At 34.7% G+C, this 27,543-nt stretch overlaps 1 protein-coding gene across 2 annotated transcripts; it reads right to left on the bottom strand.

The window, feature by feature from the left end:
• Window positions 1-349: 349 nt before the first annotated feature.
• LOC113864370 (DNA repair protein recA homolog 1, chloroplastic) lies at window positions 350-24,681 on the bottom strand. 2 transcript variants are annotated; one of them, XM_027497994.1, is made up of 13 exons: window positions 24,342-24,681; window positions 22,892-22,983; window positions 22,660-22,735; window positions 15,940-16,002; window positions 15,701-15,830; window positions 15,486-15,571; window positions 15,268-15,393; window positions 15,004-15,108; window positions 14,746-14,802; window positions 10,911-10,973; window positions 10,760-10,836; window positions 8,680-8,752; window positions 350-923 (listed from the first exon to the last, which is right to left on the bottom strand). In XM_027497994.1, exons 1-13 carry the CDS (start codon window positions 24,537-24,539, stop codon window positions 816-818), a joined length of 1,254 nt encoding a protein of 417 aa, XP_027353795.1. In that variant the 5' UTR covers window positions 24,540-24,681; the 3' UTR covers window positions 350-815. The 2 variants fall into 2 exon arrangements, with proteins under 2 accessions (XP_027353795.1, XP_027353796.1); XM_027497995.1 differs by lacking the exon at window positions 10,911-10,973 and having other exon boundaries at window positions 623-923; window positions 24,342-24,563.
• Between the last annotated feature and the right edge of the window lie 2,862 nt (window positions 24,682-27,543).

Genomic DNA, 27,543 nt, shown 5'->3' with positions numbered 1-27,543 from the left:
AATTTTAAAGAATAGGGATTTTGAGACTAGAAAGGAAAAAAAGAAAACCTAGAAAGAGAAGAAAGAGTTTGGGAAGAGAGAGTGTGTGTCAACCAAGGTTGCGATTGCAAGCAAATCATAGAGAACATAAACGAAGGACATCCATATTTAGTGTATTTCTCATTAACAAAAGGTTGTTATTGCTTCTGCGTTTTTCTCCCTTTATTGTTTTCCTATGTTTTAATATTCAATCCCTTTATTTCCTTCTTCTTTGCTAAGTAATCACACCAACCTTGACTTCAAGGGATGTGGGAGAGAGCAAGTCACAAAGATAAATCTGGTAGTCAAGGTGGAAAGCTCAAAAAAATTTGAGAATGAAAGAAAATTATATATCATATAATGCTATTTTGTCACACAATCAATCATATGTCATTTAATGTGACATTTCGTTACTATTTCTTAATGAGAAATAGGCAGGACTAGATTGATATACAAAGATGAATGTCAAGACCATTGAAAACATTTTAAAATTTAAAAGATTAAAATGTCTAACACTGACAATATCAAAGACTCAAATAGAAAACAAAATGCACGCACCAGGAAAAAATGAAAACAAAATCTGCTACTTATTTAATATTCCTTCGCAAACGTTTAAGTTACAGTTTTTACACTTTTCTGTATATCTCATGCCATCACTTTCCTTGACATTTACCAATGGAACAGGATGAATGAGGCAATAATTGGTCCAATCAACATAGCTAAATCCATTTCTTCCATTTTCCGTAAAGAAAGAATTTCCCAACTTCTCTAACTTTATCACCCAAACAATTCTCTCATCATCGACTTTCCTCAAATATATCTTCATCTTGATGGAGCACTGGGTTACTCTTCATGTATGCAAGGCTTGATTGGCTAGTTCCCTCAATCAATGATGACCGAACTACCTGCAAAATAATTCTTTTTTTTTGTCATGATTGATAGAATACCATCACACTTATCTTGAAGATGTTATAAAATTTTCTAGTTCTAGGAATGTGAGACTCGAAGAACTTGATGAAGAATAGAAAACCATACAATGAAAGGTTCCGAAATTGCTTTATTAAGATGAAGAGAAGATTACAAGAATTTAATGAATGAATTACAAGATAACCCAATCTAACATCAGAGTTGTCATTTATAGCAAAACTGACACAATTAACACTTAACAGACTTTGATCAACCCAGCTAGCAACATGTGGCAACCTACTAACAGCCTCACCGACTAAAGGCTTTAAATATTTCCTAACAGAAGAATACAGGAGGACGTGTGAATCTCAAAATTTCTGCATCAATTTTTACCTGTGTAATACATAAACTTAAGCTACATTCTCTTCCTAGATGTGGATGTGGCATCACATATTGCAAGTTTGTTGATTCAAATAATGCTTACAAAATTAACACTAAGTAAACTAATTATTTAGATAATCTGTCTCCATGATTAGTTTAATCTAAAACCAAGTATTAAATACACCATGAAACCAATGCTAGGCAACATAAACATAACAGATACTTTAGTATATAGTAAGAGGAGAAAAATATAAACACCCATAATAAACCACAAAACAAAGTCAAGTTTTAGGACAAGATTTGGTAATATCTGAGACCAATCTGTAATTTCAAACATTATCACCCTTGCACTAGCAATAATAGAAAGTGGGACCTTATGGATATCTGCTCTCACCAAATATTTCGATAATGAATTAATGATTGATCAAAACTGGATCACAATTATAGAAAAAAAGTTTCTATTAATAGAAAAGAGTACAAATGATTTCCCAGGACTTTTGAGAGGCTTAGAGTCTGCCACAACAATCTGAATTTCCTCTCAAATATCAAGATAATACTTCCCTCTCAATAGGGTTGTCAAAATGGGCTTGGTCCAATGGGTCAGCCCACTTAACCCACCAAATTAGCAGGCTGGGCTGGCCCCATCGGGCCCATTTTTTATTTTTAAAATTTTAAAAATAATTATTTATTAATTAAATATTAATTTTTATTAATATAAAATATTTTAAAATATTTTTTATTATTTATCGTAATTTTTTTATTTTTTTGTTAATTTTCATTGGGCTGGCCCATTAATTTAATGGCCCACCAACATTTTTTATTTTTTGGTTTTTGGCCCACTCTTAAACAGGCCAGATTAGAAAATTAAGCTCATTTTTAAAAGGAGCGAGTTTAGACTAACCCATTTTTGGACAAACTTTTGACAAGCTGGGGTGGGCTGGCCCGTTTTGCCATCCCTACCTCTCAATCCCTTCAATTCTTTGTAGGCTGTTTCCTATATTTCTCTTAACTATCCCAGCCCCAAGTAATTAACTACATATCTCCCAAGCACACAAATTCCACTACAGGGGTCACCTATCAACGACTATCATTGAAAACAAGAATACCAACCATCAATATCCAATAACCCAAACAAACATCCAGATCTGGAAACAGGTTCAAATAGCATATGTTCTTACTAAATGCTTATTCAAAAGCCATTTTGATAATATAGTTGGTAAGCTGTCTACTGAGAAAGAGAAAAGAGAAAGCTTATGATTACTGTGTTTGGAATATATGATGGAGCTATCTATTTATAATAAGTCATAATAAATACATGATATACAGTTATCTATAATTACAATAATTACATAAATTACCCTATTTACATATTACTATTTACATTAAATTTAGCACTTCTCCTTCTCCTCAAGCACAAGCATATAAATCACATGTACCATGCTTGTTACATAGATATCTGATATGGAGGCCCTCTCAAGTGAAGATATGTGTCGGTTAATCATTAGTGTTGAGAGGAGAAAAGCCAAGAGATATTGGAATGAATCCGTGTGTTTTGGTCATACCAGAGCTATTAAATTCTATAAGGAAAAGTACATAATTACAGAACATATAATTACTATATTTACAAGATTTTAACAAATTCTAACACTCCTCCTCAAGCTGGAGCATATAGGTCATATGCACTAAGCTTGTTATATATGCAGTTAATTTAAAGACCTCTTAGTGACTTAGTAAATATATCTTTTAGTTGATCATGGAAATTGACAAAATTAATAGATATTTTTCCGGACATGACTTTCTTTTTGACAAACTAACAATCAATTTCAATGTGCTTTGTCTTCTCATGAAATACTGGATTTGAGACAATATACATGGCGACTTGGTTATCACATATAAGTGACATATGTATAACTTTTCCAAACTATAGTTCCTGAAGCAACTGTTTGCCATAGCTCGATACTCTGCCTCCACACTGGACCTAGCTACAACATTCTACTTCTTACTTTTTCAAAAGACAAGGTTATCTCCAACAAATATATAGAACCCAAAAGTAGACCTTTCAATGGGAGATCTTGCCCAATCTGCATCCAAATACCCCACGACTTGAGTGTGTCCTTTATCTTCATACAAAAGATCCTTTCTTAGAGCTCCTTTGATGCATCGAATAATGCGAGTCACTGCATCCCAATGTTCCTTACATAGAGAGTTGAAGAATTGACTTACTACACTGACTATGAATGAGATATGTGGATAGGTAACAGTTCAACTTCCCTACTAATCGCCTGTACCTTTTACGATCTAAAAGAGGCTCCTCCTGATTTGGCAGGAGCTTGACATTGGGATCCATAAGTATCGACTAACATTCCTATTTCTTCTAGAATATCCATTATATACTTCCTTTGGGATATGATAATTCCATTTTTGGACCATGCTACTTCTATTCCCAAGAAATATTTGTTTGCCAAGATTCTTTGTCTAAAAATGTTTAAAGAGATGCTGCTTCACCTATGCGATGCCAAGATGATCACTACCCGTGATGACAATTTTATCAACATAACCAGGTAAATGCAACCAGTAGGTGAGTGACAATAGAAAACATAATGGTTAGCCTTACTCCGAATCATGCCAAATTGTTAAATCATAGTACTAAACCTGCTGAACCATGCTTTGAGTGACTGCTTGAAGCCATAAAGATTTTCGCAGTCAACATCCAGGACTAGAAGACTCCCAATGAGCAACAAAGCAAAGAGGTTGCTTCGTGTAGACCTCCTTGAACATATCACTATGTAAAAAAGCATTCTTGATATCCAACTGATAGAGAGGTCAATAACGGATGGCAACAATAGATAGGAATAGTCACACAAAAAGCATTTTGGCCATGGGAGAAAAAGTGTCACCATAATCCAACCCGAAGATTTGAGTATAGCCTTTGGCAACGAGACGAGCCTTAAGTCGGTCAACCTTGCCGAATGGACCAACCTTTACTGTATACACCCATCGACAATCAATAACTAACTTCCTTAGTGGTAAAGGAACGAGGTCCCAAATTTCAGTGTTCTGTAATGCACACATCTCATCTAACATATCTTGTTGCCATCTTGGATGAGCAAATGCATCATCTGCACTCTTAGAAATAGAAACAAAGGACAAAGAAAAAAGACAAGAATAATAAGGAGAAAGAAGATGATAATTCAAAGTAATATAATGAGAAGAAGGATTACAAGTAAAACGTACACCTTTTCGAAGAGTAATGGGAATGTCAGTTTAGGAGGCAGGACCAGAGGATAAGGCGAAAGAGTTGGCTTTGAAGGTGAGTCCATGGTGTTGCTAGCGCTAGGTGGTGGCAATACAGAATGGATATGATGCTGATAGACCTGCAAAGGTGGAGGAGATGGGTCTGGAGGGGATGGAGACTCCTCTGGAGGACAAAAAAGGACTAAAACGAGTGGAGTCGTAGCAGGAGAAGACTCAAATGTAGATGCTCTAGGTCCAAAGAATGGAATGGAATGAAAAAAAAGTAATATCAGCCAAGATGAAATACTTGCAAAGAGTAGGAGAACAACACTTATGCCTTTTTTGAGATCGTGGGTACCTAAGGAGAAGAGTTTGGGTAGTCTCAACAAGATGACTATTTTTGCGTCCTACAACCCCATTCTATTGGAGGAGGGTATGAGGCCAAGATGTTTGATGCAACACACCATGAGACATCATAAAGGTCTGAAATGGAGTAGACAGATAATCATGCGCATTATCACATGGTAAAGCAATAGGGATACCAAATTGATTTTTGATTTCATGAATAAAGAATTGAAAAATTAAAAATAACTCTGAACGTTCTTTCATTAAATATAACTAATTATAGTGAGAAAAATCGTTTCTAAAAATAACAAAATTAACAAAATATCTATACCCTAATATAGAGGAAATACAACTTGGACCCCAAACATTTGAATGAACTAAAACAAATGGGGATGAAGCCCAACTCATAATGTGACTAAAAAAAGAATTACGAATATGCTTTCCTAATTGACATGATTCACAAGACAAAGATCTAACTTAGAAAGACTAGGATATAACTGTTTCAACTTATCAAGACCTGGATGTCCTAACCGAGCATAAATCAGAAGTGGAAATGTTGTTGCTGAACCAACAAAAGAAGACATGTTGAGCTGATAGAGGCCATGGGACTTACATCTGGAGCCAATCGTCCTCCCTGTACTCCGATCCTACAAGGAAACAAAATTTTTGGTAAAAGAAATGACACAATCAAGAGACTAGGTAAGTTGACTAATGGACAATAAATTAAAGGGAGTCCCAGAGACATAAAGGACATCATGAATAGAAAGAGAAGGAAGAGGATGAACAATAACAAAAAAAGAATTAAATAGAAGTAAAATAGAGAAAAGGAGCTGAAGTAATAACAGAAAAACAAAGAGTAAAAATATAATAATGGAGAAGGAAACTTGGAAGTTAAAACAGAAAAGTAGAATCAAGAAAATAGAATAATAAGGAAAACCGAAAAAATTAGCGGAGTAAAACAGAATGGGAGAGGGAAAAACAGAATTAAAAAAAAAAAGAATAGGGGAGGGAAAAACTAAAAAAAAGAGGGAAACTGAAGATGCAGACTGAGTGAGAAACCGAGCATTGTTTGAAGAAGAAAAACACAGCACCAGAAGAAGCAAAATAGACGCAAAGAGCGTGACAAATAGAACACTGTATGAGGCAGAAAAACAGAGCACAGAGAAGCAAAATGGAAAATAGATGCTGAAAAACAGGGCCCTCCACTCGAAGTTGCCGAAAAACAGTGGAAAAAATGTCTTCTCTGGAGGAAATGGTGAAGAAGAAGTTGGCATTAGAGAAGAAGAAAAACAGAGCAAGAGAGAGAACATGTGTATGTACCACTTACTCAAGAAGAGAAGGAAAAATTTTTAAGTGGGACAAAAAGTTCATTTAGCCCTAAAAAAAAGCCCTAAACGACACTATCAGGGGCAAAATCAGACTTTTTCTCCCTTTCTCCATCACCATTCAAAAATCCACACTCACACCCAGAACTTGTCTACAATTAGGGCTCAACCTCTACAATGGAAGAAACACTTCACTACAACAAGTATCTCGCATCACTTTCAATCGGGTTGGATTAGAGGCCCATTTCATTTTTTTCCCTCAAAATTTGACATTTTTTGCCCTTGCTGCCATTACCGCCATGGCATCAAGCAATGCTTGATGAAATGTGTGCACTTCACAGCAATGGAACTTGGGACCTTGTTCCTCTTCCTTTAGGTAGATTTGTTGTTCATTGCAAGTGGATATACACTGTCAAAGTGGGTCCTGATGGTCAAGTGGATTGCCTTAAAGCTCGTCTTGTGGCAAAAAGATATACTTAGATCTTTGGCTTGGATTATGGTGACACATTCTATCCAGTCGCTAAAATGACTTATGTGCGTTTGATCTTGTCCATGGCCACCATCTTCCACTGGAACCTTCATCAACTTGACATCAAGAATGCATTCCTTCATAACGACTTTGTTGAGAAAGTTTATATGGAGCAATCTCCTGGTTTTGTTGCTCAGGGGGAGTCTTCAAAATTAGTTTGTCGTCTTTGAAAATCCTTGTATGGTCTTAAACAATCTCCAAGAGCTTGGTTTGATAAATTCAGCATTGTTGTTCAACAGTTTGGGATGATTCAAAGTGAAGTTGATCACTAAGTCCTTTATCACCACTCAGCCACAAGATGCATTTACTTGGTTGTGTATGTGGATAATATTGTTATCATTGGCAGTGACCATCATGGCATAACATAGTTGAAAAACCACTTATGTCACCATTTTCAGACCAAAGACAGTGAAAATTTTTGATATTTCTTGGGAATAGAGGTGACATAATCTAAGCATGGTATTGTATTTTTCTAAAGGAAGTATACATTGGATATATTAGAAGAAACAGGTTTGATGGGGGCCAAATCTGTGGTAGGATCCTAATTCTAAACTTTAATCAAGTTAGGAAGAGCCTCTTGTTGACCCAAAAAAGTATAGAAGATTAATTGATAAACTAAATTACCTCACGGTTATTCGACCCGACATCTCTTTTGCTGTTAGTGTGGTAAGTTAGTTCCTCAACACTTCCAGTAAAAGATATTGGGATGCATTGATTCGCATCTTAAAGTATATCAAAGGTGTCCTAGGAAAAGGTCTCCTATACGAGGATAAGGGTCATGATAAGATTGTTGAATATTCTTATGCAAGTTATGCAAGCTCTCATGATAGGAGGTCCATTTCTAGCTATTGTGTTTTGATTGGAGGTAATCTAATTTCTTGGAAAAGCAAGAAGCAAAATGTGGTTTCTCTCTAGTGCAGAGGCAAAATATCGAGGCATGGCTCCAGTCACATGTGAACTTATATGGCTGAAACAACTACTTAAAGAATTGAGATTTGGAGAAGATATTCAAGTGACACTCATTTGTGATAACCACACAGCCTTACACATTGCCTCGAATCCAGTCTCTTACGAACAAACGAAGCATATTGAGATTGATTGTCACTTCCTTTGTGAAAAGATTTTATCCAGAGTTATTGTCACCAGTTTTGTCAATTCAAATGATCAACTGACAGATGTATTCACGAAGTCTGTAATGGATCCTCGTATTAATTACATATGTGATAAGCTTAGTGTATATGATTCATATGCTCCAGCTTGAGAGAGTGTTAATTAGGTAACAGTATCTATGTAATTTATAGTAATTAGGTAACCGTATATTTGTCTTTAATTTTGTAACTATGATTACTATCACCGTTATTAATATAAATATACATCCTGTGGTGTAGTTGAAACACACAGAATTCTGCTCATGCCTTTTTGTTTTCTCTCATCTTAACAACCTATAATACTTTTTATATATTTTTTTGATCTGCCATAACTTTATGGCAGCTTTTTGTCTTTCTGCCATGACTCGCCATTTACCATTGATAACATTGTAATAAATACATGTTACAGTTATCTAGAATCACACTAATTACATAGTTACCCTTTTACAGTATTAACCTATTTATTTACATTAATATCAACAGTCAACACTATCCATAGCAGATATCTTTAAGCCAGCTTGAAAGGGTGTTAAAATTAGTAAATATCTATTATAATTTGCCAATAAACATTATTGATTTGAGTTTATTAGTGTAAATACTTAGCTAAATTATTTGTAAATATTTTGTAAATTAAGGAATCAACATTTTATTATGCTGATATCGTCATAGGAATCTCTCCTATTTCCTTTTTTGTTGTACTATGCCATTTTGGCATATTATTTTCAACTGCTTTTTGATTAAATTAAAATTTTCCAAATTATCAAGAGCATATAGCAGATTCAGATCATCCAACCTTTTCAATTTCTTCTACAAGATGTGTGTTCTCCTTCAAGTACTGCAGTGCTTTGTCCCTTCCCTGTCCCAACCTGTTATACGACACAAATTTAATGGTCAATGTTAAGCCATGCAAACTCACGTATCAAGACAACCCACCAACCATTTGGATAGAGAATGGGAAAGACAGTAAACGGACAAAAAAGAAGACAATGACGAAAAACAAAGTTGAATTCTATTGATTCAATTCAAAACTATACAGGGATTCCTCTTTAATAGAAGGAAATACAATAAATGTTTCAACTAAAAACGGAAATATGCATCCTAAGATAATGAAAGAATATATGGCAGTAATTAACTACCTAAAATGGGCCAAATAGAACAGAAAACAGAATAACTGTATAAGAAACCTATTTACAGAAAATATCCAAGTGCATTAAATAGAAACTTAATGCTGTTTAATGCCCCAGTTGACAAACCAAATTTATTCTTGTTTCACAAAATAATTAACTTTCTTTCCAATTTCCCATTTGTAATTACAAAAACCATTTGTAGTTAGTTCCCTACATTTAACAGAACCCTAATGAAAATGTGGCCAAAGATCCAATTAAAATTGATTTGAAGGTTCAAGGACCTAATTACAACAACCACCATCAAGCTTTATCGCATTAGGTAAAGTCTGCTACATGGATCAAATGACGCCAATGAGCTTGGTCAAAAACAAATTCTCTAACTTCAAGGCCCTATACAAACTTTTAAAGTATATGGATGTATTCATAACTTCTCAGAGTTCAGGGACCTACAGAGTAATTTAACCACAAGAAAGATTAGTTTTAATTTAAACAAAATCATGTTAGAATTCTCCCTCTCAACCTAGAATACCATTCCTCTTCTCCACACAAACAAGTGCAATAAACAGTTGCTAGCAAGGTTATCAAACTCAGATTCAGATTGTGAATCAGAAGGCCTATTTTCCGAATTGTGATTCGAACCATATCATGAATCGAAAGACTCATGATCGATAATTAAAAATAGCATATATAGCTAACAAGACATATAAAAGTACATATTCATGCTCAAAAACTAAAAACCACAAATTTAGGAGCATTTTAACATGAAACATAACAAAACATATATATGTTAGCATTTTGGAGTCAACAGAAGCAAGGGACCATTGAACTGCACCAATAGTGGGGGACAGAGTAGAAGCAAAAAATAGTGTGCTGAAGCAGAGGTAAGGTGACAACATATCTGCTATTGGAGGAGGCATAGAAAAGAAAACAAAATGGGGCTTCTTTTCTCCAATATTATGTGCTTGGATAGAATCGCATGATTCAGTCACAGAACTACTATTCATGGTGCAATTTGTACGCTTCAGATGCAATATGGACAATTCATGGACTCATATTGCTGCTGCTCCATATCATATCGAATTGCGATATGATTCATGTGATACTGATAACAATGCTTGCTAGGTGGCTATGAAAATGATTATGACCATGTTTGGTGGCTTCACCATTTTCCCAGTTTTACTACCACTGCTGGATGCTTTCTGGTCAAACAATAACGGTTATAGAAGCCTAAAACTATTTGTGAACTAGTACAGTGGTAAGCATGAAATTACTACAATCTTGAGCTTCTTAGGTGGAAATTTATCAAAGTAATTCAAGACTCCATTTTTCGATTCCTTCTATCCATCTCATGGCTGCTAATCATGAGAAATTTTCATTTCCTTTTAGTCACTACCATTTTATCCAAGAGTGTGACAGAGTAGAAGAGGGCAACGACAGTATGTAAAACACCTGTAATGTCAAAGGATAATGAAGCAATATGAATTGGAGAGTTGTGAACCATAACCACAACTGAAACCTGGTGCAGCACCCAGTCTCGGGGAATTCAGGTGGGGCAGAGAAAAAATGTCACCTGATTCTGTTTTAATTAAACTAGTCTGACCCATTGTGTTTAATCCAACAGTTATTATTATGTGTTCTCATCTCTCACAATAGTCAAGTTTCTCACTTAATATGTCCCTATATACACAGAATAATGAAAGAGATGACAAATAAGTACTAAGCTTCAGAAAGAAGTTGAGACAGTACCGATGATCTCCATAGCTATACCAAGAGCCCTTCTTTGAGACAATATCCATCATTTCTGCACAATCTAGAATGCATCCCTGCATTCAAAAGGCAGAATCAAAATAATGATATACACTAATGTGTATAAACACTTTTATGCAGTAAGACTCACCAGCTTACTGACTCCCTCTCCAAATATAATTTCAAATTCCGCTAGTTTGTATGGCCTTGATACCTAAAACAAGTTATTAAGGACCACCAGAACATCAAGTCAGTGCAAATAAAATATAAAAAATTATCTTTAGAGTAATTAGAACCACATTAGATGATGATTTCACAGGAGTGATTGCCATATTTAATTATAAATCCTAATTCACATCCTTATTTGATTTTATTAGGATTAGGATTAGCAGTCTAAATGAGTATAAATAGGGGTTAATGCTTTATATTTGTATCACTAATATAAATGAAACATATTATTCAGTCTTTTATATATTTTTCCTCCTCCTCGACCTTAATCCATTTAACAACATATCGGAGTGGTACCATCCTTCATACCCTACCCCTTTGCTATTGCTCAAGTTCGGTAAACATTGGAACTCTACGGTAACAATGTTATTATCTCCATGATTCTTTTCTTCCCCTTGACTTAGCACAAGTTCTAGCCACTATAAGCTCTAGAACAATGTAACTTCTCTTTCTCCTGCAACAGTGGGTGCCAAATCTATCTTTGTTTGTGAACCTTTACCTTGCAACTGCAGCCATCAACTCTGACATGCGCAGATCAACAAAGTTTTGATGTTGTGTAGTTGCTGAAACTCATGCACCTCCACACACAATTTGTTGGAGTTCGACTGGTTTCTCTCTTCGGTGGAACTGTTAAGTCATTTTTGCAGCCATCATCTTCTCCACTCACCCTGATGTGATAAATCTGATGACACCCTGCCTCAAACATAATTGTCTGATTCTCTCCATTGATGTGTTTTCAACATGGTATCAAGGGTGAGATTGAGAATGATCAAATAGTACCCTTTCCTGCAGACAATCAATCTGACTGTGAACCACGGATGATCATGTATTGACTTTTCTTTTCATTAGTGAAGATTCAACTTGTATTCGCTATCACTTACATATGTTATCTCAAACGCAGTTTGGCTCAGATACAATCAGGCCTCATCAGTTGTCTCCTATTATCCCAAATGCAATCTTACCCCATCTCCAATCCCAAACACTCGAGTCTAGCCCTGTCTCTAGACTCAAACACTGTCACTTGTCACAAAACACAGTTTTTCAATTTAGTGTGTTTAATAATTTGTAACAAGCTTTTAGTGTGCTTTAGCTTGAGGGAGTGTTAGGTCATCCAAAAAACACCTAATGACATCTTGTTGGTATCATTAGAATATCTTAGTTGATCTCTTAGGAATGATTTTCATATTTTGAGCTCATTCATTTCAATTATAAGAAAGAGAGGTAGAGTATGAGTGGATGTCGTGTGTCAATGAGTACACGCAATAACGACAACAACAACCAAGCCTTATCCCACAACTATAAGTGTCAATGAGTAAACACAAGGGTATTATTTATAATCAAGCTAGGGTACAAGAGAATCAGTGAAATATAAAATACAGTAACTGAATCCCTCAAATAGAGCACATGCTAATTACAATTATTAAAATATGGATATGGTAAATATAACAATAAGACAATAATTAACATCAACTTTTCTTCAAAAGTCACTTTAAAAAAATCTTGTGTAATCGTTTAAGCTTTTGAAAAGCAATCAAATTTCTGATTATTTTGTATTTTGAGCAGCTTTTGACAAAAAAGGCTGAAATTATAACTATCTTTTAAAATAGTGTTTTTTATAATTGAAACCAAACCAAGAATAGATTCCACTTTTCATAAATCTCTATAAATTAAATCACCTTCATAAAAGCTTAAACTTGTTTGTTTATTTGATTTAATTATGATTACAAATCTAGTATCTCTCCTCTTAAATCCTCTATAATTTCAACGATTCCAACAAAGAGAAATTTCAGTTCAGCAAAATTCTCCACCCACTAACTAAAGCAAATAATGTTAGATGCATCACAGGAGACAGCCTTAAGAATTTTATTACCAGTTTAGTCCACCTGAAGAATGCAGTACAATTAAAATGCTCGTGCTTAAATTACAAACAACCTTGAGAATAGGGAGGTCAAGAATGGATTTACAGTAAGCCTCAAGTGAAGAGAAAAAAAGGACAAAGTCAACGAAGTAGCCCTAGAAAGGATAAGAGTCATTCTTGAATGTTTTTCAAAGAAAAGAAAACAATACTCAAATGAAAGACAACACATTTTTTGATGTCACCACTCATGTTCCAATCATAGTAGTCAATAACAGCAATAGCGGGCACGATCGCATAGGAGCGGAGAGAAGCGAATCCTTGCTGCGATTTTGGGGCCATCACGTCATGGTTCAATGTAGTGGCTGTCATGCCACGATTTGTGGCCATGAGAGGGAAAATCACAGCCACTCATGGCCACTATGTCAAACAGGGCAAATGGGCAAGTTAGCCCTCCCTTTATGAAAGTTGGAATGCCTTTTAAGGGGGGAAATATTGGGATTTTGCCCCCCTTTTATATCGCAATGCTTTGTGCTTCTCTATCTTCGCAAGTCAAGATCAAACCCTACCTCCATCTCTCGTTCTCTTGCTTCGTCCTCCATCTCTGGCGTCACTCTTTGGTGCAAGTTACTATTTTTGGCCAAGTTTTGGTCGTCTTCTTCATCATCAGCGAAACTCAACTTATTTCTAAAATGAGCAAAGACATTTTTCGGTTGCCTTCTTCATCTCCAATGAAACCCAAGCTATTTTCGACAAGATGTAGACATCTTCTGATGATAGTATAACATTTTCTGGCTAGACCATTTGCATTAGAGCATTTTTCTGATGATTGACCACTCTTTGATCTATTTTCCATTTTTGTTTTGATTGTCTTCAGAATTACTGCTATCCCGCTATAGGTCAACCACTCCGTGCCGCTATCTTGGATTGACTACTATGGTTCCAATCAAACATAAAATAGTTGTTACGAAATTTCAAATTAGAGAGAACAATCCAAGATTACATAGAAGATAGAATACAGTTTTATCTTTTCCTCTCTGAAATTAACTAACATTATCAGTATTAACACCAAACCCTAATGTTTAAATTGTGCACATAGCTGATTTTTATTTCTCTAGCACAGTGCCCATTCAAGGGCCCTGTAGCATGAGCAAGGCAGAAAACTAATTTTAACTTGTGAGTTGTGACCCAATGTGTTTTAACAATGAAGAATTGGAATGAAATGTGAAAACTCTTAACCTTTTGGTCATACAGGCTAAAGTAAAATGTTAAAGAACAACTCTCATAAATTGTTCTTCTGATATTGTGAGCTAGCTCTGAGTTTGCCTATAACGTAACAAACTCTCACTATAGTTGAATGAGTCCATGAGCCCAAACATCGGGTGAATTCCCTAAATGTTAAGGTTTGTTTGCGTTGTGCTTTCATTTCTTACTTTCACAAATAATTACAGAAAAGTCACTTTATTTTCACTGTTTCTTATATTTAAAAACTTGTTCATGAAACAGTGAAAACAACATTTTCGATGTTTTTATTGCTTCCTATAGAAATCTTTGAAAACAGGAAACCAAAAAAAAAGGTGGCTATCCAGTTTTCTCAAACCAAAATAATTGTAGAAATTCTAGCCACATACATTGATTTGATGAAATGGAATTTAAATTATCAATATATCATCATATATGTTAAATTTGTCTCTCTGCTATCCAGTTTTCAGTATAGAGCATGACATTAAAACTAGAATAAATTCAACCAAGAAACAGAGAGACAGATAAGTGACAGGACAGAGTCAAAATTGTTTAATAAATGTCAAGTTTCAAGTGATTATGTTAAGCAGCATTACAAAAATTAGAATTTTTTTGAAGTGGAAAATTTCAAAATATATAAATATTGTCGTTTACAATTTACCTTGCTCTTTTGCACTCTCACGCGTACTTTAAGGCCAATTTCTTCATCTGCTTTTGCCTAAAAGAAAATGAAAATGCAGAGTAGTAGTGCTTCATGTCAACCAATTTTGACACTATAGTTAAAAGATTATATCAGTAACAAGTAATTCTTTGCATGTAAAAACTGCTGATATTTTTAGGTAGACAGGCAAATGGACAATAGCAAGGTTTAAGATGATATACAACATTATGCATGATATGACAGCGATATTGTGCTTACAGACTTAATCTTCCCTATAGGACGAACTTCTAGCCGAAGTGACGCAAAGAACTTCAATGCAATTCCACCACTAGTCACTTCTGGATTTCCATAATAGACACCAATCTACAGAAGTAAATAAAAACATAAATAACTTTAACAAAAGCTAGAGATTTGACAGAACACATATATGATTAAAACTCAAAAGTAAGCAGTTGAAATTTACAGCACTTTTTGTTATGCAGTCTACCAAAAAGTAGTTAGACTAATCAAATTGAAAAGTACCTTATATCTTATTTGATTCAAAAATATAAGTGTACAACCAGCTTTAGAGGCGTTTCCAGACATCTTACGCAAAGCTTGGCTCATAAGACGAGCTTGCAATCCTATTTGCTGCATTCCAATTTCCCCCTATGAATATGTGAAAAAAATTAGTTAGAAAGAAATGCAATCACTTAAATTACAAAACAAAAGTACCTAAATCAATCAAAGTAATTGTTTACTTCAATTTCAGCTCGTGGAGTGAGAGCCGAGACAGAGTCCACACAAATGAGATCTATGGCACCAGATCTACACATACGGTCTGCAACTATAATATGGAAAGCTCAGTCAATGCATAGACACCAAACAGCACCTTGCTATTGCAATATCCAATATGGAAACTGATAAAATGATCTAATCCATTCCAACCCAACCACATTAAAGGCAAATATATTACTCTCAAGAGCCATCTCCCCATGATCAGGTTGGCACACAATCAAATTTTCTACATCCACTCCTAATGCTTTAGAATATGCAGGATCAAATGCATGCTCCGCATCAACAAGCATTGCATTGCCTCCTAATTTCTGCAGATCACAACAGAAGTGCACATTGATCCCAAAAAACATGTTTAGATTAAGTCAATCTTTGTGATCAGAAATTTATGACTGGGAAAACTCCAGATAGATGAATTACCTGCACTTCTGCAATAGCATGAAGAGCCAAGGTAGTCTTCCCACTGCTTTCTGGTCCAAATATCTGGAAATAGATATAGCAGATAGTGTCAACTTGCCCATGACAGAGCAAATAAGTTAAGAGGGGTAAAACATAGAAGAACCAACAATTCTACAACAAAGTGCAAAGTAAAGCTTGGAAGAGTTAGGGCATTTTAATGCTTATATCAATTTTCTCCTGAGGTTAGTATCAAAAGTCCCACAAACTATTTTAACAGACTCCAATATAGCTGAAGCACAAATATACAAACTGACATAAAAAAAGGTTGGAACCACAAAAAGAAAGGCAAAATCAGTGAAGATTGTTGGAATTATGTAATTATAGTAATACTGTAAACAAAGAAATTAGTATCTTTGTAATTACGGCAACTCCGTAACTGTATATTCTATGTCAATAATCCCTATTATAAATATATTTTCTGCTGTGTAGTCAACACACATTCATCCTATGTTTCTCATTCTCTTTTCTCAACAGGGTATCAAAGCCTAACATAGGATAATCCTAATTCACGATTCCCCAGTGGGCCCACTGCTTGGTGGTGAAATTTTTTTTACGAAAACTGTCCTTCGCATTCAGTTTTCGGCAATTTCTGTGCATACTATTCCGGCATCTTCTCCGGCAAATTTCAACGACCACCACCCTTGGATCTGGTTCGCCCTGCTCCGTTCAGCCTATCCCCTAAGTTTCACACCAACTGCAGGTCTCACACACCCTCACACATGTCTTCTTTTCCATGTTTTCTCTCTCCTTGCTGCACCACCGCCAGCACATGGCAGCTCATCCAGCACTGTTTCCAGCCACTGCTTGTTTCATTGGCATCACCTCAACCTGCTGTACCCCAAACTACCCTTTATTTTTGGATCCAGTTGTGGGTCCCTGTTTTTTTTTTGTATCTCTTGCCTTGTCTGGTACTGTTCACACTGCACCATGGCTGCCTCTGCCCCTCCGAATCAACAACTACGTGGCTGCCCCTCTTTCCATGGAAAAGCTGGATGGAAGTAATTATGCCACATGGGCCTCCCACATCAAACTTTGGCTCAAGGGTCAAGGTTATGTTGATCATCTCACTACTAAGGAGGACTCCATGAATCCTGCTGAACAACCTAAATGGAGTAAAATTGCTGCTCAGCTGTGTAGGGTCATCAAATCCACAATTCACCCTTCTTTGAAGCAAATTTTTCACCCTCATGAGATGTGTGAGTCTGTTTGGACACAGGCTAAAGACTTGCATGCCAATGACACTCGGCGCCATTATGGGGTTTGTCAAAATCTCATGAATGTTTTTGCTCCTCAACGATTTGATGGCTTCATGACTGAATATTTGGGTAGAGTGACCAGCATTCTGCATGACTTGATGAAGTCTTGACTCTTGCTACCTCAATAAGTAAGGATCGTGAAAATCGTCGACAACTTTTTATGCTACTTGCTTTGTATGGTTTGCCTGTAGAGTATTTTGTTATTCACAATCAAATTTTGGGGTCGCCTATTGGACTCACTATAAATTCTACATGGTCCACCTTGTTACGGGTACTAGCTAAACCTCCATCTACTTCCATGAATATATCTCCTGCCTCTACTTTGCTAGACTCCTCTACCTTACTCTTACACGGTAGTGATCACTAAGGTAGAGGATCATGCTCATTCTCACAAACCAAGAAAATCTTGCTCTTTCTTTAAGTGTGACCATCGTCACAAGGAAGGCCACACAATTGACCAGTGTTTTGCCTTACATGGTCTCCCTCCAAGAGTAGCAAATGTTGTATGATCCACACCTTTTGACTCTGAACCTTTGACCGTACTACAAGCATCTGCTCCTTCACCCACATACAATGACTTTCTTCAATGGTTTGAGGAGCGTCAAGCCTCTAGTCCCATTGCTTCTGTTGTGCACACGGGTAACTCTATTGTTGGTGTCTCTCACTCTTCCTCCCTTGGCCCATGGGTCCTTAAGTTTGGGGCCACTGACCACATCACTGGTAATAGATAATTTTTTTCCACTATATCTACATCTAATTACTTATCCTCTGTCACAATGGTTAATGGATCTCAAACACAATCTCAGGGTATTGGTACTGTCCACCCTTTCCCCTCCCTCTCTATTGATCATGTTCGTCTCACTCTATCATCTCTTTCACTAAAAATCCTGTTTTCCTACAAAACCAGAGTTTGGGAAGGATGATTGGCACCGGATGTGAGTCTCATGACCTCTATCAGTTAAATACTTTTGCTCATGCTAATTTGGCAGTTGATTCACCTTTTCTCATTCATGCTCAGTTAGGAAATCTCAATTTAACCAAGTTAAAACAATTAGTACCAAGTCTTTCTAACTTATCTACTTTGTCATGTGAGTAGTGTCAATTAAGAAAACATACTTGTAGTTCTTTTACTAGTCGTGTCAATCGTCGTTCAACTTCTCGCTTTTCTTTAGTTCGCATTGATGTGTGGGATTCAAGTCATATTGTATCTACTTTAGGATCAAAATATTTTGTTACCTTTATTGATGATTACTCTAGAGTCTAGATGTACTTGGTTATTTTTAATGAAAGATCTTTCTGAGTTATTTTCTACTTTTACAACTTTCTTTTTTGAAATTAAAACTCAATTTGGTATTCCAATTTATAGTTTACAAAGTGATAATGCTCATGAGTAGTTATCCAATCAATTTCAAAATTTTATGACTTCAAACGGTATTCCTCATTAGACCTCTTGTCCTCAAACTTCACAACAAAATGGGGTTATTGAATGGAAAAATAGACATTTTATTGAAATTGCTTGTACTCTATTGTGTCATAATCAGGATCCTAATCGCTTTTGAGATGATGTTCTTACTGCGTGTTATTTTATTAATAGAATGCCATCCACGGTTCTTCAAAACCAAATCCCTCACTCTATCTTATACCCTTACCAAACCCGTCACTTGTTACCACTTCGAGTCTTTGGGTCAGCCTGTTGTTCATGACCTTTAGTCCTGGCCTTGATAAACTCTTACCACGTTCTCACAAATGTGTTTTTCGAGGTTACACTAGGTCTCAGAAAGGTTAGAAGTGTTACTCTCCCGCTCTTCGTTGTTATTTAATTTCAATTGATGTCCCTTTCTTTCAGTTTGTTCCTTACTTTACACCAGTCCTCCTATTTGCGGCTGAGTCTACTTCTTCCTCTCCTCTAGCTTCTGTTCCTTTCCACTATCTTCCATCAACCATCTCATGCTTCTATAGAACCACCTTCTTTGCATCTTTTACAAGTGTATCACTGTCACTAGCCCCTCTCTGTACCACCAGTGTCTATTGATCCTACCTCTAACTTGCTTCTAATGCCACTCAACCTCTCTCCTCCAAGCTTGTCTCCTGAGAATAAATTTTCCATTGCTCTTTGTCATAATCCTTTTGCTCATTATGTTTCTTTAACTTACCATCATTTGTCCTCTTCCAATTATACTTGTTTGTCTTCCCTGTCCTCTATTTCTATTCCTTAGTATACACGTGATGCGCTCTCATTGTGGTTGGAAACAAATAATGATTGATGAAATGTGTGCTCTTCAGAATAGTGGTACTTGGGATCTTGTTCCTCTTCTTCCAAGGAAGTCTCTTGTTGATTGTAGGTGGGTCATGGCGGAAAGCAAAAAAACTGCCATAAAGTTATGGCAGAATAATGGTGATCATATATATATATATATATATTGCAAAATGTGATATAAAACTAGAAAACTAAGTACATATAAAAGAAGGAAGGTTTTGAGAAAAAAAGAATAAAATGGTTGTACAATAGTGAAAAAAAGCTGAAGTTATAACAACAGAAAAGTAGAGAATTAAAATAAATATGGAGAAGGAAACTTGGAAGTGAAAACAGAAAAATAGAATCAAGAAAACAAAATAATAAGAAAAAACGAAAAAAAATGGGGGAGTAAAACAGAATGGGAGGGGGAAAATAAGAACTGAAAAAAAAAAAGAAGAGGGAAAAACTAAGAGAGAGGGACAAAGCTCAGAGAAGTAAAATGGAAAACGGACGTCGGAAAATAGGGCCTTCCACTCACAGTTGCCAGAAAACAGCCGGAAAGGATGTCTTCTCCAGCGAAAATGATGAAGGAGATGGAGAAGTTAGCTTTAGAGAAGAAGGAAGAAAAAAAGTGCAGAGAACCCTAAATATTTTACCCTTCAGAAAATTTACTGCTTGAGAAGAGAATGTAAAAATTTTAAGTGAAAAAAGTCTATTTTGCCCTTAAAAAACCCTAAAATACATAAAGCAAGGGCAAGATTGGAATTTTGCTCTCTTTCTCCATTACACTTCAAAAGTGCACACCCACACCATGACACTACAATTAGGGCTTAACCTCTACGAAGAAATACTTTACAGCAAGCATCACATGGCGGACCGCCGCTCCACAACGGCACAGCAGCCATGAAGAAAGGAAGAAAATATGTGATTTAGGGTTTGGGCTCACAGATTTTCGTTTTGGAGCAGGTCCAATCAGTGGCCCAACTCAATTTTTCCCACAAAATGCCATTTTTCTACATTTTCCGCCATGGCCGCCGTTACCGCCATGGATGTAACGACCACCATGGCGCTGCCATTGAAAAACGCCATAAAATGGTAACACTGTAACGGCAGGGTTAAAAACCGCCACCGAATTCCACCATGGCGCCGCCGCCATGGCCGCCATTTAACAACACTAGTCTTGATGGTAAAATTGATCGCCTTAAGGCTTGTTTGGTAGCCAAAGGTTATACACAGATATTTGATTTGGACTACAGTGACACTTTCTCTCTTGTCACCAAAATGACATATGTCTAACTCCTCATATGTATGCCTGCTATCTGTCACTGGCCTCTTTTAAAGCTTGACATAAAAAATGTTTTCCTTCATGATGATCTTGAAGAAGTCTATGGAGCAACCTTCTGGATTTGTTGCTCAAGGGGAGACTTCAGGAGTTGTTTTCAGAGATTATTTTATGGTCTCAAACAATCTCCAAGGACATGGGTTAGCAGATTTAGCATGTTAGGTCAGCAGTTTGGCATGACTCGAAGTGAAGCAGATTACTCTGCTTTTTATTGTCATTCAACCTCATTTTGTATTTACTTAACTGTATATGTAGATGACATTGTCATTACAGGAAGTGATCACCATGACATTGAATAGGTAAGGCAATGCCTTTGTCAGTACTTTCAAACAAAAGATCTAGCTAGACTTCGATACTTTTTGGGGATTGAGGTGGCACAAACCAAGAGTAGTGTTGTGATTTCCCCAAGGAAGTATGCAATGAATATCCTAGAGGAAACAAGAGTGATGGGGTCAAACCTATTGATACTCCTATAGATCCTAATACCAAACTTTTGCCAAGTTAGGGAGAGTCACTTTCAGATCCAGAAAGGTATAGAAGACTTGTTGGAAAATTAAATTATCTAACAGTTACTCACCCAGACATCTCTTTTGTTGCCAGTGTGGTGAGTCAATTCCTTAACTCTAGTGATGAACATTGGGATGCAATAATCTGCATTCTGAAATATATTAAAGGAGCTCCAAGAAAAGGTCTCTTATATGAAGACAAAGAACATACTTAAGTTATGGGATATTCAAATGCAAATTGGGTAGGATCACCTAGTGATAGGAGGTCTACATCTTGCTATTGCATCTTTATTGGTTGAAATCTAGTTTCCTGGAAAAGCAAGAAGCAAAGTGTAGTTGGAAGGTCTAGTGCAAAAGCAAAATATCGAGCCATGGTTTTAGCCACTTGTGAACTTATTTGACTTAAACAATTAGTCAAAGAATTGAGATTTGGGGAAGTTAGATAAGTGACACTTGTTTGTAATAATCAAACAACATTACATATTGCATCAAATCCAATTTTCCATAAGAGGACTAAACATATTGAGATAGACTGTCACTTCATTAGAGAGAATATTTCATCTAGAGATATCACTACTAACTTTGTGAATTCTCATGATTAACTGACAAATGTCTATACTAAGTCTTTAAAAGGTCATCAAATTAGTTATATACGTAACAAACTTGATGCATATGATTTATATGTCCATGCTTGAGGGGAAGTGTCGAAATTATTATAGTAATGCTGTAAATAGTGAAATTAGTATCTTTGTAATTACAATAACTCCATAACTATATATTCTATGTCAATAATCCCTATTATAAATATATGCCCCATTGTGTAGTCAACACACGGATACATTCTATGCTTCTCATTCTATTTTCTCAACAAAGATAAACATATAAATGGAGAGAAATAGAAATGAAAATCAGGGACAAGTAGACCGGGGAGGGAGAAATTGTATTCTAGTAGCAGTTTTGATCCAAAATTCAAGTTTAAGCCTCCAAACTAAGGTACCTAAGGGATGGATATTGGGGATGGGATAATATTTCCCATCCAAGGTTAGAACTCCTAATAAAGAAAAACTTTTGGCTAATTCATTATGCAATGAAGAATAGATTATAATCATTTATAGCTTTTGAATTTGAGTTTTAAGCTAACTCAACTCCAAAAGCTCGTAAGGTGAGAATTATTTTAGCCTTTATAATCTCTTATTTAATTATATCTATAGTCGATGTGAGACGTTCAACAAGAGAAAAATGCTTATAGACTTCATAACAAATGGTCAAATGCATTCCAGCATTTTATATCTTGCAGACACAAAAAGAAATGAACGACAACATGAAGTACACAGAAAATACCTCTACAATTCTTCCTTTAGGAAGACCACCACCTAAAGCACAGTCCAATGTCAAACACCCACTTGGGAAAGTTTCACTGCAACATTCAAGATGATAAGAAAAACTGTATATGTCATCTGATCTAAATCACAGAAAATAGTGACAGAGCACAAATTGATGTTTTTCAAAAGTTTAATACACATGGGTGAGGAACATTAGTCAGACAGATGACAGAGAATATGAAGATACATACACCAAAGCTCCACCAGCACTGCCCAATCTTGTAACACTACCCTTTCCAAAAGAGTTGTTTATATCATTCATCGCTGCTTCCAATGCTTTTTGCTAGAATGAAAATTTCATTGTCAGATTGAAAACACTTTTAGTTAGCAACATATCATAACAATAATGTATTACTCATGTGAAACCTTACTAGTAAACTACTGATTTATGCACCATGTGGCAGACATTATATATTCATCAAAATAGTTGGCATGTTAAATGAGCCTAATAGGCTAATAAATAAAACACTATATTCCATGAATATTAATAATCAGGGGAAGAAAGAAAAGATGATATGGTGAAATTTTGAATATCATTCTAACTATCCAGAAGATAGATAGAATACATGATAACATACATACATAGAACTGATAAAATATCATACAAACATTGTGCACATATAGTTCCACATCATTCTTTGAGTACCAGATCTCTTTACCAACAATTCTTGATAAGCATGAATTTATAGCTGAAAATCCTTCTAGACATTATAGAATTCACTCTTTTATTATGGGGCTGTAAAAAAGGTTAAAAAGTGTATTAGGGCTTTTTTTGTCTGTCCACTTGAGATCCTAGTATATGTGGCTGATTTAAGAACTATATTACGAATCATAAAATGCACTACACATTTCACAAGTCGGAATATTTTCTGCAAGGATATGAGAATTTCCAGATGCATACTCTTCTCCCCTTATCTTCACAATAAAAGGAACACACGAAACCAGTATATAAAACCATGCCTTTCTTAAGCTGTCAATGTTAATTCCATCTCCAAATTCAAATAAAACTTTGTCACAACACTTTTTACTGATTGTTTTCCACAGTTCCTTACTACACCCACATTGCCATGCCAAGTCAGCAATTTTAAGAACTGTATATATAAAGCCATCAATAACCAAACAAATTCAAGCATGCTCTCAAAGTTTTGTGAAATTTCCTTCAAAATCAAAACCTATATTTTTGTTAGTTCAATGTCAATATAGAGTTAACTAAAGCAACATTACCACATATAAAGTTATATTTTCCCAAAGAGATATTACCCTTGTTCTTATTTATCTGCCCAAAATAAAATTCCACGACTAAGGAATCCAATCATTTTGTATTAACTAATTATTCAATTTACTAATTTTACTTTGTATCAGCGAGTCTTCTTTTGATTCTTGACTCGATATAAATATTTTATATAGACAAAATGATATCAATAAAAGAATAGTAACTAATACTATCTTAATATTTTAATACATAGGAACAATTTTTTTCTTCTTTCTTTGAGGAAATAAATAAAAACAAAAGCAGCATTAATCATAACTTTAGCAGAAGACAAAGTGTCAACAAGCGTACAAATGAAAAATTCACTTCAAAAGAAAAGTGACACCTTTGTGAAATCAAAACCCAGAAAAGCAAAAGAAGCGGTGGCATACCCTGTCGAGGAAGCGAGGGTCAAAGTCTCCCGAAAGAGAACCATTGAGTTTGTTTTCAAGCTCGCATTGAATATTGGCATTCTTGAAAGCGGAGAGGGGGCGAAAAGAGTGAAACCTCAGAGGAAGAGGAAAGAAGAGAGATGAAGAGGGTGCCTTCAGAATAACCCTCTGGGGTTTCAGTGGAAACATCAAATCCATTGCACAATGAAGAGAGAAACAATACACTTGTTGCACACTAATAATATTAGTTTAACAGAGATAATAGGGGGAAAAACAAAACTCAAAACAAAAACGAGACACCAAGGAAGGGTCTGCTCAGACAAAAATCTACATTTTGGGTCGGGTTGTCGAATATATAACTACAATTATATATTAAACCTGTCCGGGAAGAGGGGAATTGCATTTGCAACCTGTCAATTAGATTTTTAATTTTTATTTATACTTTTAATTTTTAATATTTCAAAAATTATTCTAAGTAAGAATGTTTTTGAATAGATAATTTTTACTTTCTCAGATATATCATGAAACAATTATTATTATTAATTTTAAATTAATAAGTAGTAGAATTAACAGTTCCTTTAAAAATAATATAAATATTTTTTAATTTTTAAAATATTAAAGGAATTATAAATATTAATTTTTTAAAAATATACAATGCACTCTTAAAGTATATATTAAATAATGCTTATTTCTTTTTTTTTTACTTTGATCTTAATTTAAATTTTATATACAATGCACTTTTAAAATATAATTTTAAAATTTATATCTCTTTAATTTCATTTTATTTATTGAAATAGTAAAAATTATTAAATATAAATTAAATTTATTATTTAAAATTAAAAAGTTTAAAAATAATTATTAAATATATTTTAAAATTTATTTAAATAAATTTTAATTTAATAATATATACACAATTTATAAGAAATTTACCAGTGAAGTTTAATTATATTTTTACTTCCAATAAAATAGTATCATTTATGATAAGTTTTTTTAAAAAAGTTTTATTAAAATTCAATACCTAATTTATTTAAATTATTTTCCTACTCGTCAACTGTAGGACATTTTTGAAAGAAAATTTTAAAATTTTGAAAATTGTAGGAGATCTCACTTAAGTGAAACTAGATTTTCTAGACCACTTGCTCTAGAGTATTTTCATTCAGTGTGAGATAACTCTCGTCCATACAAGAATAGATAATATTGTCTCAATTATCCTCTCGTTTAGGCTATAAGGCAGAGGGAAAATGCGGAGTTCTCTGGATGAGATCTCACTCAAGCGAGAAAGCATCTTGCCCAGATGAGATTATCAGAAACCTGTGTAAAAATTTCTATTTGGTATTCTCGTCCAGACAAGAATGTATCTTGCTCAAGCTAGAGTCCTCGCCTAGGCGAGAAGTTATGGGCAAAATGTGTATTTAAGGAATCTCCCTATTTCAAAACTTTCTCTTCTTTTTTCTAGAGAAAACTCTCTTGAACTCTGAACTATCTTTAAATTCGAGCTCGAACATATATTCTACTCGATTTTAAGTAAGTTCCTTGGAGCTCAATCTTCAAACCTTACTTCTATTCTTTATTTTCTTCTTTCTTAAAAGTGTTCTACCTTATAATAAATAGGAAGAACTTGGTCCTTTGAACGATATCTTCCACAAAACTCTTCACAAATCATCTCATCAAGGTAAGAAGAATTTTGTTCCATCTTAAAACATTGTATGTATTTTGTGATTATGAAAGTGTGATAGTGTGCTTCTTATTTCATAAATATATGTTTAAACTAGATTTCTTGTTGTTTGTGAAAGTGAATGAACTTTATGATGCATATTTTTTTATTGTTCCTTGTATGACTAAAGTATATTTTATTAAGAGTACATGATTTGGACTAAGTCCGAAAGTGCCATACCTTAGGCACTATTTGTTTAACTAAGTGATGAGAAATGAATAGAGGAAAGTGTATTATTAGTGAAAGTTGATGAAAGGAAAATGAATGTGAATAATTACAAAGATACATTGAGAGTATAGAGTTAGAAGACGATTTTTAAAATATGGGAGAATTGAGGGTAGTGAATGTTATTCATAGTGGTTATAAATAAACTAATGAAAGTGAAAGCACACTCATTTCTTGAATAGACTCTTGATTATACTTTTGCTAAAGGACCTATTACTATATGCGTTGTATTTGTATATATGAGCTAACTAGCAACTATTCACTTACATGTGTAAGACCTCATGCAATGCAAAAGGCAACGTTTGACTATGATCACAGTGCATATAATTGACGTACATGAGTTATTAATGTACATGAGTTTATGGTGTTATTAATGTATGTTGTATTGTATTTGATATTGTGGAAATTCAAATTGTATGTTGATTATGTTTTAGTGGTGAGAATAGAACACATCCTTACTAATATTTTCAGGAAACAAAGATAACCACTTCACATAGACTATAGACTGACAGACTGGACAGTAAAAAGTAGTTAAATTATGTATTTAGGAAATGACAATAGGTTTACCATTGTAAATTTGTAATAGATAATGAAAATGGATCTAAAGATGTTTTTACCTTAGAGATGACAATAAGGTACAATGTTCCTTTTTCATATCTTATTAGTAGTAAGATCCACCACACCCTCAGCTTATATAGAGAAGGACAGTTCGAACACCAACAATTGTAAACTATGTTTACACCTTCCATGACCACGATCATATGGGAAGACTAGTTACATTTACTAGAGAGCAGATGACTAGTACGAAGGTTGTTATAGATGCTAGAGATTTCTATGATGAATTAAAATCTGACATCGAAAGAGCTGAAAGAAATAAATGGTTGGTTTGAGGATAATGACTATAGTCATACCTTCCGTGTTATTAGTATGAAGATAGATTGCTCATTAGAACTTAAATCATTTTGATTTTGTAATTATATAAATGAAGTCTTAATATATTTTTGGGATTATGATTTGTAAATATCAAACTTTTGTATCAGAATGAAAATTCAATATATGTATATATTTTTTACTATTCAAGTGTAAATTTTTATTTAGTAAGTTATAATGTAATGGTGAATGTTTATCGTATATCATTTTGAATATTTTTGCATTTACATAAATTGAATAATATAAATGTAAGCTTTAATTCTTGTCAAATTTTCACACTATAAGTATAAAGAAGTTCACTTTATTTTCTTTTATTTGTTATAAAATATTACA

The sequence above is a fragment of the Abrus precatorius genome, unplaced genomic scaffold (genome assembly GCF_003935025.1).
Source record: "Abrus precatorius isolate BTA unplaced genomic scaffold, Abrus_2018 Scaffold4, whole genome shotgun sequence".
Taxonomy (NCBI): domain Eukaryota; kingdom Viridiplantae; phylum Streptophyta; class Magnoliopsida; order Fabales; family Fabaceae; genus Abrus; species Abrus precatorius.
Note: the sequence above shows the minus strand (reverse complement) of the source record. Positions and strands in the feature narration are given on the sequence as shown.